This window comes from Eucalyptus grandis, chromosome 8, assembly GCF_016545825.1.
Source record: "Eucalyptus grandis isolate ANBG69807.140 chromosome 8, ASM1654582v1, whole genome shotgun sequence".
Lineage (NCBI taxonomy): Eukaryota > Viridiplantae > Streptophyta > Magnoliopsida > Myrtales > Myrtaceae > Eucalyptus > Eucalyptus grandis.
The window spans coordinates 48,956,207-48,970,712 of record NC_052619.1 but is presented as its reverse complement, the minus strand read 5'-3'; the positions used below and the strand labels follow the sequence as shown (position 1 = coordinate 48,970,712).

The window sequence follows — 14,506 nt, the reverse complement described above, 5'->3', positions numbered from 1 at the left end:
TTGCCTTTTAAGATGACTTACCAAATACTCCAGCATTTTTCCAGCAGACGTTTGAGGCCGAAAACTTATCAAAAAAGTTGAACCAAACACATCCTAAGTCGTTTGTACGAAATCCTTGTACCAAATCCAGCAATCCTTGAGTTGCACTCAGGCCCCGACAGCACGCATGGGCTTAGTGAGCACATCTTGCGATCGCGACATCCGTTGTTCTTAGTCTTCGTGACAAACGATTGTAGTCGTCGCCGTGGCTGCCGGTGTCGCGTGACCAAATTTAGCGCCATTGCAATATACTGTAGGCATGAGGAATGTCGGGTTTGATCGTACCGGACAAACAGAGCCAACAACTACCGACGAAATCTAACTTTCAAAAGAATGGACATCCCACGACGCGAGGGGATTCGCTTTGCTCTTATTGATTCCATCGTGTCGCATTTGTCGTTATAGATGATGATCGAATGTAATTATTTAATTTGAGTTTTTGCATGTGCCTAGATATATAAAAAATTGCTAAATAAGTCTTTTTTTGTGCTAAAGAAAAACTAAATAAATCACCAGGCCTACTATCGAAGATTTTAGGCCCACCTCGAATGGCCGATTTTCCCTTTTCCTTTTCCAACAATTTTGTCATTTTCTTTAATTCATGATCATACGAAAATGGCTGTTATTTAATTTTCATGACAAGTAATACTAGATAAGAAAAATGAGCTACTAGAATTGTCCATAATATGTAACGGATCATAGCTAATAGAGGGTAACGACTAGAATCTCGTGTCCAAATTAACACTCACAAACAAAACCAAAAAATGGAGATCAAGCTTCTCATGTTCAATGAGGTCGTATAAACTTCGTTTTCAAGAAAATCGGTACATTTCACAAAATAAACGTAAGTCACAATATGAAATTATTTCGAAAAAATAATTGCCGGCATAACATCAATGAGATAATATATAAATTTAGTACAACAGATTTATCACGTCTAAATATAAATGAAATAATCTAACTTATAATGTTTATGTTTTGCTTTTACTCACAGAAAGTATATGTGGATCGCACTGGAAATAGAGTTTATTCCGACTTTTAGGCAATACCGTGGATGAAATTATTCTATCTTTCCGTATCGAAATTTCATGTCATCCTAAATGCAAAATATTCGAACATTTTTAAAAAAAAAAGAAGAAGAAAAAAACACGCAACATTCCAAAGCAAGATTAAGAAAATAAAAACAATGTCCGAAGCTTGATCTCGCGAAGACATTATTCTCGGTGGAACATCGCGTCATCGGGGAATCATCGGGGAGTTGAGGAAGTTCGGGTGTCGGTCTCCCGTTCGTCGCGAGGAAAGAGAGCTCAAATGGAATTCCGATTCGGAGTCAAATACTAGCGCTGCAGAAACGCCTGCAGGTACAACGGGTCAAAAAGACAGCCGCAGACTCGGACGTGCGCTCCCCGTCATTGCCCCCGACAAGCCAACTCCCACTCCCCGCGGTCGGAGCGAGAGAGAGAGAGAAGAAGAGAAGAAGAGTCGCGCGCGATTCCACGCCTCTCCATCACTCCATCGCTCCATCTCCGCCCCGATTCGGCCGGCCGGTCGGAGAGCTCGATCGCCGATCGATCCCGGGTCGCGCGCCGGGGCGTGATCCTCCCCCCACCCCTTCCTTCCGCCGCGCGCGCTCGCGATCCGTGCCGGGGGAGGGGGCCGGCGCCTGAGGGGGAGAGATTTTAGGGTTCTGGGGTGAAATTTGATTTTGGGTAACCGAGGATTTTGGGAAGGGGGGCTGCGGTTCCGCGGGGGGTCGCCCGAGCGTCATGCTGTCGAATCACCTGCAGAACGGTATGGAGACGGCCAGGCTCGTCTGGTCCCGGCTCCCGAACACGGAGGACGGCGAGTTCGACGCGGTCGGCATCTCGAAGAAGAGCGACGGCAGCAGCGTCGAGAGCCTCGACTACGAGGTCATCGAGAACTATGCCTACCGAGAAGAGCAGGTTTGCGTTTTTTTTTTTTTTTTTTTTTTTTTTGTTTTGGGGGGAGGGAATTTTCGGCTCGAGGGCGGATCGCGGTGGTGTGGATCTCGACGTGAGTCTGAAAGTTTGATTTTTTTTTTTTTTTTTTGAGCGCAGGCGCAAAGAGGGAAGGTGTATTTTGTGTATCAAGTGGCGGTGAAGTGGTTCTTTGCTTTGCTCATTGGAATTGGTAAGCTGATCTGTGCGTTTTGCGACTCTTATTGGTAGGCCGGAGATTAGGGATGCTTTTTCATGATGTTGCGCTTGAATTGAACCTAATTCTTAGGCCTACTGAAAAACGTCTATGAACAATGCTTTCGGTGGTAGGTGAAGTGCCTCTCGAATTCCTCAAGTGGTTAAATTAGACTGATGATGTGCGTGATTGGATTGATTGCGGAGTTAAGTCTTTCTTTTTCCTTTTTGGAATGAAGAGGCAGTTGGAATTTCAATGGAACTCCTTGCCGTTTATTGTTACGTGTTCAATTTGCCAATAATTACAAGAAAAAGAACTACTTGTAGAAGCTTTTGGGGTGCCTCCGCATCGGATGGTTGTAGCTGTTGTTGCACTGGTTTGAACAGAAACTTCAAATAATTTCTGTTTTATGGTTACTCACTCACTATGTAAACGTAGTTGATGTCGTACTATCTGAAAGCTTCTGAGATATTATGGGTATTCTCTATGCGGCGTTCTGTATTTTTTTTCTTCTTATGTTTACTTGTTCTGTATTTTTTTTTTCTTATGTTTACTTTCGTGGAAATATTTCGATTCTTATTTGGTTGTTTGCTTTCAGGTACTGGATTAGCTGCTGTTTTCATCAATATATCAGTCGAGAACTTTGCTGGATGGAAGTTCCAATTGACGTTTAATATAATTCAAAAATCCTATTTCGCTGGTTTTCTGATATATGTATTATTCAACTTGGCTCTAGTGCTGTCTTCTGTATATATAGTTACAAATTTTGCACCAGCAGCTGCTGGTTCTGGCATTCCTGAAATTAAGGGTTATCTAAATGGTATGCTTGATTGGCATTCTGTATCTTTGTTGTTCCACAACGTTTTGGCATCATTTATTCAAGAGTACTCATTGTTTTGAACTCAATTATCAGGAGTTGATATACATGGCATTCTTTTCTTTAGAACTTTGATTGGAAAGGTAAATCACTTGTCAATTGTTTGCTGTTTAATTACATTATGACTTTCTCTAATGGGCTGCAATGATCACTTAATCTCTAATTTCCACAGATATTCGGGAGCATTGGCTCTGTTGGGGGTGGCCTAGCTCTTGGAAAGGAGGGTCCTCTTGTTCATACGGGTGCTTGTATTGCTTCATTGCTTGGACAAGTTAGTGCACACACCACATCCAACACTCTCTTAATAAGCACCTTATTGTTTGTTCAAAGGGCGCTGCTTAATTTTCACTTTTTTTATTCATTTTGTGATCTTTTACGATCTGAGGATTCGGCTAGATCGTCACTTTATGCTTTCATATACTTGTATTGGGAATGGTTTTTGTATCTTCATATGATTAAAGGCAATGGTCCTTGACTGCATGTTTCATAGACAACTTCTTTAGATGCTTTATTCTTTAATGAGCATGTTCAGCAATTTAAAGTGTTTGAATTAGCCAAATTCAGTATCGGTGTCTCTATCTGTCGACCAACTTATGTGCTTTCTATTTTAGTCTCGTGTGGCTTAAGGATTGGTGTAGCCTTACATGTTTCTACTTTTGACATTAATTAAACCAGAGTTTTTGTGAGATCCCCAAAAAAAGAAAAAATTAAAAAAAAAGAAGAAAAAGAAAAAATCAGAGTATATGTAATGGGCTGTAAGTGAGGAAATCGAAGAAGTTGATAGAGAGAGATAATTATTTTATGGCTGTAGGTTTAGCAATACACGTTGTGCTGCTTTATGCATCCACGCCTGCATTAACCATGTGGTAGATAACAGATGGTTTCCTGCAAATAGTTGGAGGAACCAGCTTTTCTATAAATTTAGTGATATGGTTGTCTTGTTTCTTAGAAATAAGAACATAATTGGTGGCCTGGAATCTGTGTGTGATCACTAGTTGTTTTATATCTTGTGCCCCAAATAGACCTCAGCTGGTGTTTTGCTAAAGTGGTGGTTCTTGTGCAAACCTTATTGATTGTCCGAAGCAGAGACTGATCTGTTGGATGGTGTTTCAGATATATTTCTCATATTGTCCTTTCTGTTTTCCATGATACTCCTTTATATGCAATCCTACATTTTATCTGGTAATCACAAAGGATCAAGTGATCAAGCATGGTTGTGTCAAGCATGGTTGTGTTTTTGCCGAAGGTCATGAACACCATTTTTTTCTTTAATGTGATTCCGAGTTCAGGGGGGATCCACAAAATATCATGTGAGTTCGAGGTGGCTTCAAGTCTTCAAGAGTGATCGGGATCGCCGTGATCTTGTAAGTTACTAAGGCCTCTTAGATTGATGAGAGGCACCTCTTCGACAGCATATAGTTTTTTCCCTTCCTTCTATTGGCATGTGGACTCATTTATTTATCTCACCCAAGCTTTCTTGTGGGGCTTTTTCATGATTTATAAAAATTAAATTTTGAAGGGAAGCTACATACACTCACACAAAGTTTAGTTGCCCCAAACACCATTTTATACTAGAAAAATATTTAATGATATCCTGCTTCTGCTAGTAACCTCTTATGGCAACATCTAAAGTTCATTGTTTATGCTTGATTGACAATGGAAACCATTAAATTTGAAACTGTTGACTGCTTCATCCCCTATTCCTTTTTCTGTTATAGTTTGGATGTTTGTACTCCATAGTCCATACTAAAGATCAGGGCCTTCTTTTATCAGTTTAATCATGGTGAATGCCTGGTCTGATTGGAAGTGTCGGCATCCACTACTTACCACTGTCTATATGCTGAGCAGGATTTTCCTTTTTCTTGTGTAATTCTTTTCCTTTCTTATCAAAATGAGAAGGCGCATTTTAAAGCTCAAATGCCCAATCTGTTCTAGTAGCAATGTTCTGCCTCTGAAATGCTATTGTCTTATTGTCAATTTTTCAATACTTTACCAAGGTTACCTGTGGATGTGCTGCTGGAGTTGCTGCTGCCTTCAGAGCCCCAGTTGGTGGCGTTCTATTTGCGTTGGAAGAAGTTACGTCATGGTAAAATGGCCCACCTGCTTTTACTTGGTTAAGTAGTGTTTCCTTGATAGGATTACATGCATTAATTTTTTGAACTATCAAGAACAAAGTATCATTCCAGAGTTATGCTCTTTGCGTTTTCTAAGGTGGAGGAGTCAACTTATGTGGCGTGTTTTCTTCACTTCTGCAATTGTTGCTGTTGTCGTACGAACTGCAATGGGTTGGTGTAAAAGCGGAAAGTGTGGACATTTTGGCGCGGGTGGATTCATAATATGGGACATATCAGGGTCGGTTCTTATTGTTTAATCTGGTGAAGCCTTAGAATTGTTTTCGGGTTTTTCTAGCTAATAGACTTTTAATGATGTTCCATTGCAGTGCTCAAGAGGATTACTCATTTCAGGAGTTACTGCCAATGGCTGTCATCGGAGTTATTGGGGGTCTCCTTGGTTGGTGTTTTGCTAGTTGGATCTCATGTTAATGCCCTCTTTTTGCCCTCTGATCTGGCTGATGTTTTTTTCAGGGGCATTATTTAACCAGCTTACTCTATATATAACTCACTGGCGTCGAAATTATCTGCACAAGAAAGGAAATCGTGTCAAGGTAAACATTCAATGTGAGATGATGTGCATTTTTTCCAAGTGTCTACTTGCCCAGGACCTTTTCCCTCTTATATTCATTTTACATCATCTCATAAAAAAATTTGGAGCAGATAATTGAAGCATGCCTCATATCTCTGCTAACATCAGTGATATCCTTCGGTGTACCATTACTGCGAAAATGCACTCCGTGTCCTGAAACAGATCCCTCTTCTGGTATACAATGCCCAAGGTCTCCAGGAATGTATGGAAATTATGTGGAGGTAAATTTGTTTTTGCCATCACTTTCATTATATGGGAGGCATTAGTGGAAGGGGAGGAGTGAATCATGAAAATCATTACTGCTACCACGGATATAAAAGTTTCATAGTTGTAGTTCATTCTCATTGTTAGTTTTTGAGACAAATTTCATTCGCTAATTATCTTTTTGGCCCCATTTTCTGGAAAAATTGTGAAAGCCAATCTATTGGATTATAATATTTTTTCTATCTAAATTCTCATATTGAGCCAGTAAATTTTTACGATATTACTTAACTGTAATGTGGCAGTTAATGGGGTAGACTTTCTTTCTGCGCTACAAGTTAGCTTTGAGTAGTTAATTCAGATGTAAGGTCAGGAACTCTTTGATCACTGTGGTGGTCGTCTTTGTGATAATTCGTCTGATCATTAGTTAATTGTTTATATCTAGACAGTTTTTTTGACATGTATGATTGAATCGATGACTTGCAAGAGGAAAAACATTTGGTTAGGTTTCATTGAGTCTCAGCATGAGTTGCCGGGGCTCCCCCCTGTTCCCTACTGGCCTTACTCCACTATTTTTGTCTGTCTCTATCCCCAGGCATGGTGCTTTCCTCTTATAACGAGTTACTATCTGCACTGTAGCTTCGTGAAATCACTAAGCATGGTTTATTGAATGAGTAACTTCCTTTCAATATAAGTTACAATGCTGAACTTTTAGTTTACTAAACTATTACACAAAACATGTTTCAAGGTAGATTCATTTGTGTTACAGTGTGTTCAATTACATCTCTGTGATTGGGCGAGATTTATTATTGAATCAAATTTTTGACATCTGTAGCCTAAGCTATCCTGCCTTAATCAAGTAGGAACACTTGCCTGATTTCACCTTAACGAATTTGTTACTGACTGTGATAACACTTCCTCTCATAGATGGTGTTTCTACACTTGCAAGGAATATACTCTTTGTATACTCATTGTTTTGGTTTTGCTGAATCTTGGGGTTTAATTTGTTTGCAGTTTTACTGTGGAAGAAAAACTGAGTACAATGATCTTGCTACTATTTTCTTTAACACGCAGGTATTCTAAATTAATTGATGCCTTTATGTTCTTTTGCAGAATTGTGCATCCTTCAGGCTACTATATTTTGCAAATTTGGTAGAATTATCGTTGTTGGCAAAATAGTGAACAGATTTGCTGCTGATGGAATCTCCTATGTTTAACTGATTCCAATCAATGAAATCGACTTTATTGTTCAGGATGATGCCATCAGGAACTTGTTTAGTGCAAAGACAATTCATGAGTACAGTGCCCAAAGTTTGTTGACCTTTCTGGTAAAGCATTTTGCTTTGCATCTATCATTTTTTTCGTTCCAACTACAAGAAGGTGTTACACCTTTGGGTGGAATATTTTTGAAGCTGCTTGTTTCATAGAATTTGGAATTAAACATGCTGTCACTACACACTGATAAATCCATGCCTTTGTTTCTATTTTGTGCATATTTTGGTATAATACATGCAAAGTAACTTGTCTCTTTTACATCCTGCCACAGGTTATGTTTTATACGTTAGCAGTGATCACATTTGGTTCTGCTGTTCCTGCTGGTCAGTTTGTTCCTGGAATAATGATAGGATCGACATACGGACGCCTGGTTGGCATGTTTGTTGTCAACTTTTACAAGAAGCTTAACATTGAGGAGGGAACGTAAGCCTATTCACTTGTTTAGTTGTACTTTTGATTTCATTTGAGGATTACCACTTCCACATGCATAAGGCCATCATTGTTTCTGATGTGCTGTTAAAGAAGTAAATCTGCTGCAGCAGTTGTTGAATGATACTTTGAGCTCGAAGTAATTAATGATTCCGAGGCATGTTTAGAATAAGCCTGCATACTAATGTATTTAATGATAGTAATAACTGCTGTTTTCCTCAAATTACAAATGTCACTTTTGTTGTTTAATCAATGTTTTGTAAATTGGAGCGGAAGGGCGGGCTGGTTCAACTGGTTGCATTGGCGACTGGCTTTAATTGTGGAAAATCGTGTAGAGAGCCGGGTTGAACTGGCTCTGCCGAGAGAAGCATATATTTCTGTCTCCTATGTGAAAAATCCATGTGAGAACCACTCATCCAGGCATGTTCACCTTCCAATCTTGTGAACTTTGCAATCAATTGATGTTATAAATAAAGATGCAACCAGTGTAAAGAAAAAGCTTGAACCTTGGATGGAGCATGATTTCAGTGCATGGTATGCACACAATAGACCAATAAGCCACGTCCGAATATTGTTTTATCATCTTGCACATATTTTACACAAATAAAATAATGAAGTGGTCGAATGGGTCACACCATGATCTGGTGACTTGACTGATTCACTCACCCGTATGGTCTTAAAAAACTGTTTAAGAGCCTGTTTGACATTGTTGTGGCTTTTTATGTTGTGGTGGTGCTGGCCTGTGCTGTGGCTGAACTGTTAAGGGCGTTCGGCAACATGTTTTGCAACACGCTTATATAAACATACTGACACAGACCCTGACATGCATTTATTCACTACACCTTCAAGTGAATTTGATATTAATGCAACAGTTCAGGGAAGTATCCTATTTGCGGAATGTACTTTAGTGACATATTTGCTGGATAAAAATGATGATTTGACTTCACAGATTTAGGAAATTTGTGAGATGATGCTGGGAAATAGAGTTTGCATTTTCATATAGGCTATCCATCTTACAACTAATTTTTCAGTTTGCTCCTCCTTTAGCAGTGAAATATGTGTCAGGATTTAATCTACTAAGATGCTGTCCAAAAAATTTCATGTGATTCAAGTTGAATGCCATTAATGGTTAAAGAAGTGACAATTTTCGGAGATGCACTCCTATTTTGGAGAGATACCATCTTATTCCAACTTGCTACGTTTTGTTTCCATTAAAACTGGAGGCCTTCTTCTATCTTTTCGGTATCTGCTGACTGCTTGTGGACTTCTCTGCAAAGTTGTGCTCTTAGACCACTCCTCCCTTTCCCCTTCCTTTTAGCTATTTTACGTCTGTCCACAACCAAGTGCAGGGGTAGCATGCACAAGCCTCCAAATGAGAGGCCTAACCTCAACTTTTTCCTTCTAATTGAGTGCACATGCCATAAAAGGCACAATTCGCTGGGCTTCCTCCATTATAATGTGACTTTCATTTTCTTATGTCTTTCTAGTCATACCTGACCGTGTTCTTATTAGAAAGCATTTTGTTGTCCTTACACATAGATCAAATTTGTATATTGTTATTTTCATTGATTTTCATGTACTTACTCTCTGTTTCTCTAGGTATGCATTATTGGGTGCTGCTTCCTTCCTTGGTGGTTCAATGCGGATGACTGTGTCGCTTTGTGTCATTATGGTTGAAATAACAAACAATTTGAAACTTTTGCCCCTTATCATGCTTGTTCTTCTTATATCGAAGGTATGCTTACATCGACATCGTACTGCAAAGACTTGCGTTTGTGTCTTTGCAAGGACGCTAAAGTCTGTTCTGCTGCAGGCTGTTGGTGATGCTTTTAATGAAGGTCTCTATGAAGAGCAGGCCAGGTTGAGGGGTATTCCATTGTTAGAATCAAGACCTAAATACCGGATGCGCAAAATGACAGCGAAAGAGGGTTGTGGAAGCCAAAAGGTGGACATCCTTTTAGTGATCAATAAGACTCTCACAATTATTTTAATACGTGCAGCATCTGGTTCCAATGCATATGGCCACACAATTGTAGTTCCAATAAGATTTAGAAAAAAGTCTAATTCATAATTACTCTAATGTTAGGAATGTGCACATGTGCATCCTGCTCGTACTTTTCAAATTTTTTACTGGCCCACTTGAGCTTTTCAATCTGGTGTATATTCTTAAGTGTAAATCTTTGCCATTGCTGTTTGGCTCAAGAAATTGAATATTATTATACCAACCATTAACTGCCCATTCCCCTAGCTGGCTTCTCCTCCAATTATCCTGAGGAAGAACTCTATCTTAAACTGGTATTTTGGTCACTGTTATTGATATGAGATAAAACTGTCATTCATCGTACTGTACAAGTAGGTTTTGTAGTATTTGCCAACTATTTAAGTTAATGCCTTCTGCTTTATATTGTTTTTGCAAGTAAATGAAAACAAGGAATCATATGTTATGGATGATTTATTTTGTTTCCTATATCTTGTAAGAAACAAAAGTTTCAAGATAATTATGGCATTCCATCAACAGTTAAAGCTTGTGAGGTAATCAGATGTCAATTTTGCCTTTCTGGTCAGCAATAGATCGGCATAAATTAAAAACTAGTTTTACTGCCTCTGGCATTTGATAATGATTCGTGGTTCTGATCATGGCGTAGTTATTAAAATTGCTCTACGACCAAGAACTTGAGCTGCATGGTGCACGCGATATTTGTAGCTTTGTATTTTTATCCTATATCATTTTCCAATACTCAACGATGTTTCCTTTTTTCTTTGTTGCTGAAGGTGATTTCCTTGCCGCGTGTTGTCAAGGTCTCTGATGTAGCATCTATCTTGCGGAGCAACAAACACAATGGTTTTCCTGTATGGAAGTGCTTTTTTTTTGCTTATGCTGCTTCATTCCATTTAGTTCGATGGTTCTCCCTGATGTTTCAACTAACAACTTCTCTCAGGTAATAGATCATACAAGAAATGGAGAAACACTCGTCATAGGGTTAATGCTGCGCAGGTAGTGTGCTTATGAGTCTGTAAATTCTGTTCCTTCATAATAAGAAGAGTGTTGGTTAATTGGAATTGGATTTCTTGGTACAGCCATTTATTGGTGCTTCTGCACTCTAAAGTAGATTTCCAGCACAGTCCATTGGCCTGTGAGGGATCTGGGATTATTAGGTAAGCCAAAAATTGACAAATGTTCTTCCCTCTAGTGTTCCAATTATATGAAAATTTTGAACAATGTTATTTTCAATTGTGAATTTCAGGCACAATTTCAATGAGTTTGTCAAACCTGCTACCAGTAGAGGATTGTCTATTGATGATATACATTTAAGCTCTGATGACTTGGAAATGTATATAGATCTAGCACCATTTTTAAATCCCTCTCCTTATGTAGTCCCTGAAGACATGTCTCTGACAAAGGTGAAGGTTTCTTTTCCATTTTGGAGATTATGATCCTTGAGCATTGGGCCTGTGAGTTGATAAATGTCGCTTCTTGCTGACTGTAGGTTTACAACCTTTTCCGCCAGCTGGGTTTGAGACATATATTTGTGGTGCCTCGCGCATCTCATGTTATTGGTTTGATCACGAGAAAGGATTTGCTGATTGAAGAGGTAATGTAGTTAATAGCCACTTCATGTTTTCAAGTGGGCAAATTTTGCTTGGCACTTCAACAGATGAACATGTATTTGTATTGCAGGAAAATGAAGATTTGGATACAGTGGAGCTTCAATCGACCAGTGTAAGGTCTCTTTGTTGCTTTACTCATTTAACATGGTGTACGTATATTTATGCTTTAAACTGAGAAAAGAGGGAGGAGGGAGAGAATTAGCTCCGCTGATTTGCATGTAAAGGATTTTTTTTTTTTTTTTTTGTTGGTGTTTTGGGGGGGGGGACCACTGGTTTTGCTAGGTAGAATTTTCCGCTAAACAGAGGCTTGTGACATCTTCACGTTCTTATGAGTGGTTTCGTTGGGACCTCTTCTTCTGCTTGGCTTTTATGAAAACAACTGCACTTTAAGTTAGCTTTATTGAAAACCATACAATCTTGATGCCATTACATTGGCACTTGCAATAAGGAGACTGGAAACAATAATGTATACTCAGGACTATGTTACCCACAAAAATTTTTACAAGATTTTCTTAGGCTTTTCAGTCTTTGTTTGTTTAATGGAAAAATGGGTTAAGAAGACCACTTTTTCGAAATTTTGCCTCACTTGCATCCGTAAGTCAATATGTTTTTTTTTTTTTTTTTTTAATAAGAATGTCATTTTTCTGGAACTGCTTGGGTCCACTTGCTGCCTATTTACCTTTGTGATACTACAAGTTAACAGTTTTCATAGGCTACGATGACCTGACCACACAATCTATGGTACTATCCTGATCAGAAAACCACAGAATCGATCAACTGGGTGATCAGAACTCACTTTTTTCCCTGATAGAAAGTATCCAAATGTATCATCACTTGGTACAGAAATAAGAGCCAGATCTTTCGCTACATGGTACTCCTCCATTGTAAAGGTGGAGTGCTGGATCAAATGTGAGACCAACTACACTAATAATGGCTCCATCTTGCTACCATACAATGACCAGGGAATTTTTGGAGAAAATCTGTTTCAGATGGAAAAATGTGTGCGACAGTTTCTTGTATGCAAGAGCAAAATTAATCCTGGAAAAACCTTAAGCTAAAGAGTTTTGTTCTAAGCAAATGGGGCCTCCCCTCAAGATTTGGGGCTATATCCTTCATCATCTCTGTTTAAATTGCATCATGGTACTCTGATTTTCTTTGGTAAGAAAAGTATCTTTTTGGTTTGGGTTTCGTTATACTTATCAAGCAGTTATTTTCTTGGAGTAGTCTTAGCGCAACAGAGTGCTATTGTTGTACATCATGTCAAGCATGTCTTCGCTGCAAGTGCTTCAAAAAGTTAATTTCTTCATCTACCCTCTATATTCCAAGCTCAGAAAATTCTGCATTTATTATACTAATTGATTTCTTTGTTTTGGATGTCTCTGCAGAGGTCGACGCCCTGATAGAAGAGTCAATGGGACTGCGGATATGGAGGATCCACTTCTGAATGATCTCCTGGTCCAAAATCGTACATCAAGCTAACAGGAATGATGTATCTCCACTGAAGCGAAGCAGAATTCTTTCTGCTTCTGGCCCTGAAAAGTAGTTAGTATAACCTGCATCTTCATGACATTAAAGGTCAGCCGCTCCAATTTTGGCTCGTCGGTTATTGGCTTTCTATTGAGGAGGATCATCGACTCCGTCTTTCTATAAGCATTTGGCTAGATGCTTCCAGCAGTGGAATCTGATTCCACGTGTGGTCAGATAGCTGTTCTTTCCTAATGTATCATGAGCTAGATTATAAGAGTTCAATCCAAAGAAAGAGAGGGACAGGAAATGACATCTGGTAACTGAAGGGATAAAGTCATGCCGCCCGATAGAATTAGGATTATTCATATATTTTTTGTAAATGAAAATATTATTCTGGGAAAGGTAGATCAGAAATAAAACAAAGAAAGAGTGGAGACCTGTCTGGATTCCAACCCGTGTTTGGCATCATTTGCAACGATTCCAGATTCTTTATTGGCATGCGAAATTCGTAGAGTTAAGTGGTTATCTTTGCACTCGAAAGAGATCATTGATCGCGTGAGATGTTTGGAGATTGCGCTATGTTTAATACATGGTAGTTTCGACTGATTCACGATATCATGCTGCAAAACGGGCTGGATCGTTCTCTTTGCCAAAAATTGATCAAGAGAAGGTGGTGCGTTGTGGCAAAAGGTCATTAATGTTCACGAGATGTTCGTTGAGTTTAGAGGATGCTTGCTTTCGTCTTCATGCGTAATGTCATTTCGGAACAAAGCTATTGGCGTATGCAATGCTTAAATGATGTTGAGAGAAACGCGAGTCCCTAGGTTGTGCACTGTACTTAATTAACCGCTGAAACGAGGATGCTTGTCCACTATTCGGATAAGCTCTAATTTTAGGTCAAAAGCGGGGAGACGTTTAAACTTAGGATTTCCTACTTACCATCTACCGGACCCTGATGGCATTTCGGTGGAAAAAATAAGGTAATTTTTCTTTGTGCTGGTAAATTTATAAAAGCTATACCTTTGGTTAAAAAGTTGTATTGTCTGGTGACTTGTAAGTTATTGACTCTCTTATAAAATTATCACTGTTAGTTCGGTTGTCTCGAAATTATTATTTATACAAATTAATTAGTGACTTTTATTTACATAGCTTGACAACTATTAAAATTTCTAATTCTTCTATGAAATCACCAGTCTTATTTAACTTACACACCAACTTTATTTCGGCTAAGTTAGCACTTAGTTTTTGGGTAGGTGATTATTTTTAGAGCTGACCGATTAAAGTTAGCAATTAATATATTAAATTACTAATCTTAACTTGAGTTATTTACAAACTTTTGTCCCATAAAGAAATAAACTAATTCTAAATTATCAACTCCTATTTGGATTATTTAATAATATTTATTTGGTCATTTCAATTCGCCATTGTTGTGAAAACTTACCAACTTTTATTTTTGTGGCATATTGATGTTTTACATTACCAACTCTTATGTCAAATTACCAACCTTAGTTGAGTTATCTAATGATATTTTCTTGATTTAATTACTTGATAGTTTTAGGTTAGGTTATCAACTCTTATTTGAATAATTTACCACCATTTATTTTGTCGTTTTAAAATGAATAGCTTTTTGTAAAAGTTTGCCTACCCGATTGACATTTTTAAATTACCAACTTTCATATCAAATCACCATCCTTATTTAAGTTGCTTACCAACTTTTTGTGTTATTGACTATATTTAACTTATTTATTTTTA

The 14,506-nt window shown here is 38.5% G+C and overlaps 1 protein-coding gene across 2 annotated transcripts; it reads left to right on the top strand.

Moving 5' to 3' along the window:
* Positions 1-1,270: 1,270 nt before the first annotated feature.
* LOC104451634 (chloride channel protein CLC-d) lies at positions 1,271-13,272 on the top strand. 2 transcript variants are annotated; one of them, XM_039299003.1, is made up of 23 exons: positions 1,271-1,982; positions 2,118-2,190; positions 2,792-3,013; positions 3,107-3,153; positions 3,243-3,341; positions 4,360-4,434; positions 5,068-5,156; positions 5,282-5,422; positions 5,511-5,581; positions 5,656-5,735; positions 5,845-5,994; positions 6,989-7,048; positions 7,228-7,302; positions 7,521-7,672; positions 9,278-9,413; positions 9,492-9,623; positions 10,451-10,528; positions 10,618-10,673; positions 10,757-10,834; positions 10,924-11,080; positions 11,167-11,271; positions 11,358-11,399; positions 12,673-13,272. In XM_039299003.1, exons 1-23 carry the CDS (start codon positions 1,806-1,808, stop codon positions 12,685-12,687), a joined length of 2,310 nt encoding a protein of 769 aa, XP_039154937.1. In that variant the 5' UTR covers positions 1,271-1,805; the 3' UTR covers positions 12,688-13,272. The 2 variants fall into 2 exon arrangements, with proteins under 2 accessions (XP_039154937.1, XP_039154936.1); XM_039299002.1 differs by having other exon boundaries at positions 11,358-11,404.
* The last annotated feature ends 1,234 nt before the right edge of the window (positions 13,273-14,506 follow it).

Excerpts from the sequence above, each read along its gene's own strand:
- LOC104451634 (XM_039299002.1), top strand. The coding sequence starts at position 1,806 with ATGCTGTCGAATCACCTGCAGAACGGTATGGAGACGGCCAGGCTCGTC. Across the intron at positions 7,673-9,277 it reads CTTAACATTGAGGAGGGAAC|GTATGCATTATTGGGTGCTG; the intron begins GTAAGCCTATTC and ends CTGTTTCTCTAG. Across the intron at positions 11,081-11,166 it reads AAGACATGTCTCTGACAAAG|GTTTACAACCTTTTCCGCCA; the intron begins GTGAAGGTTTCT and ends TGCTGACTGTAG.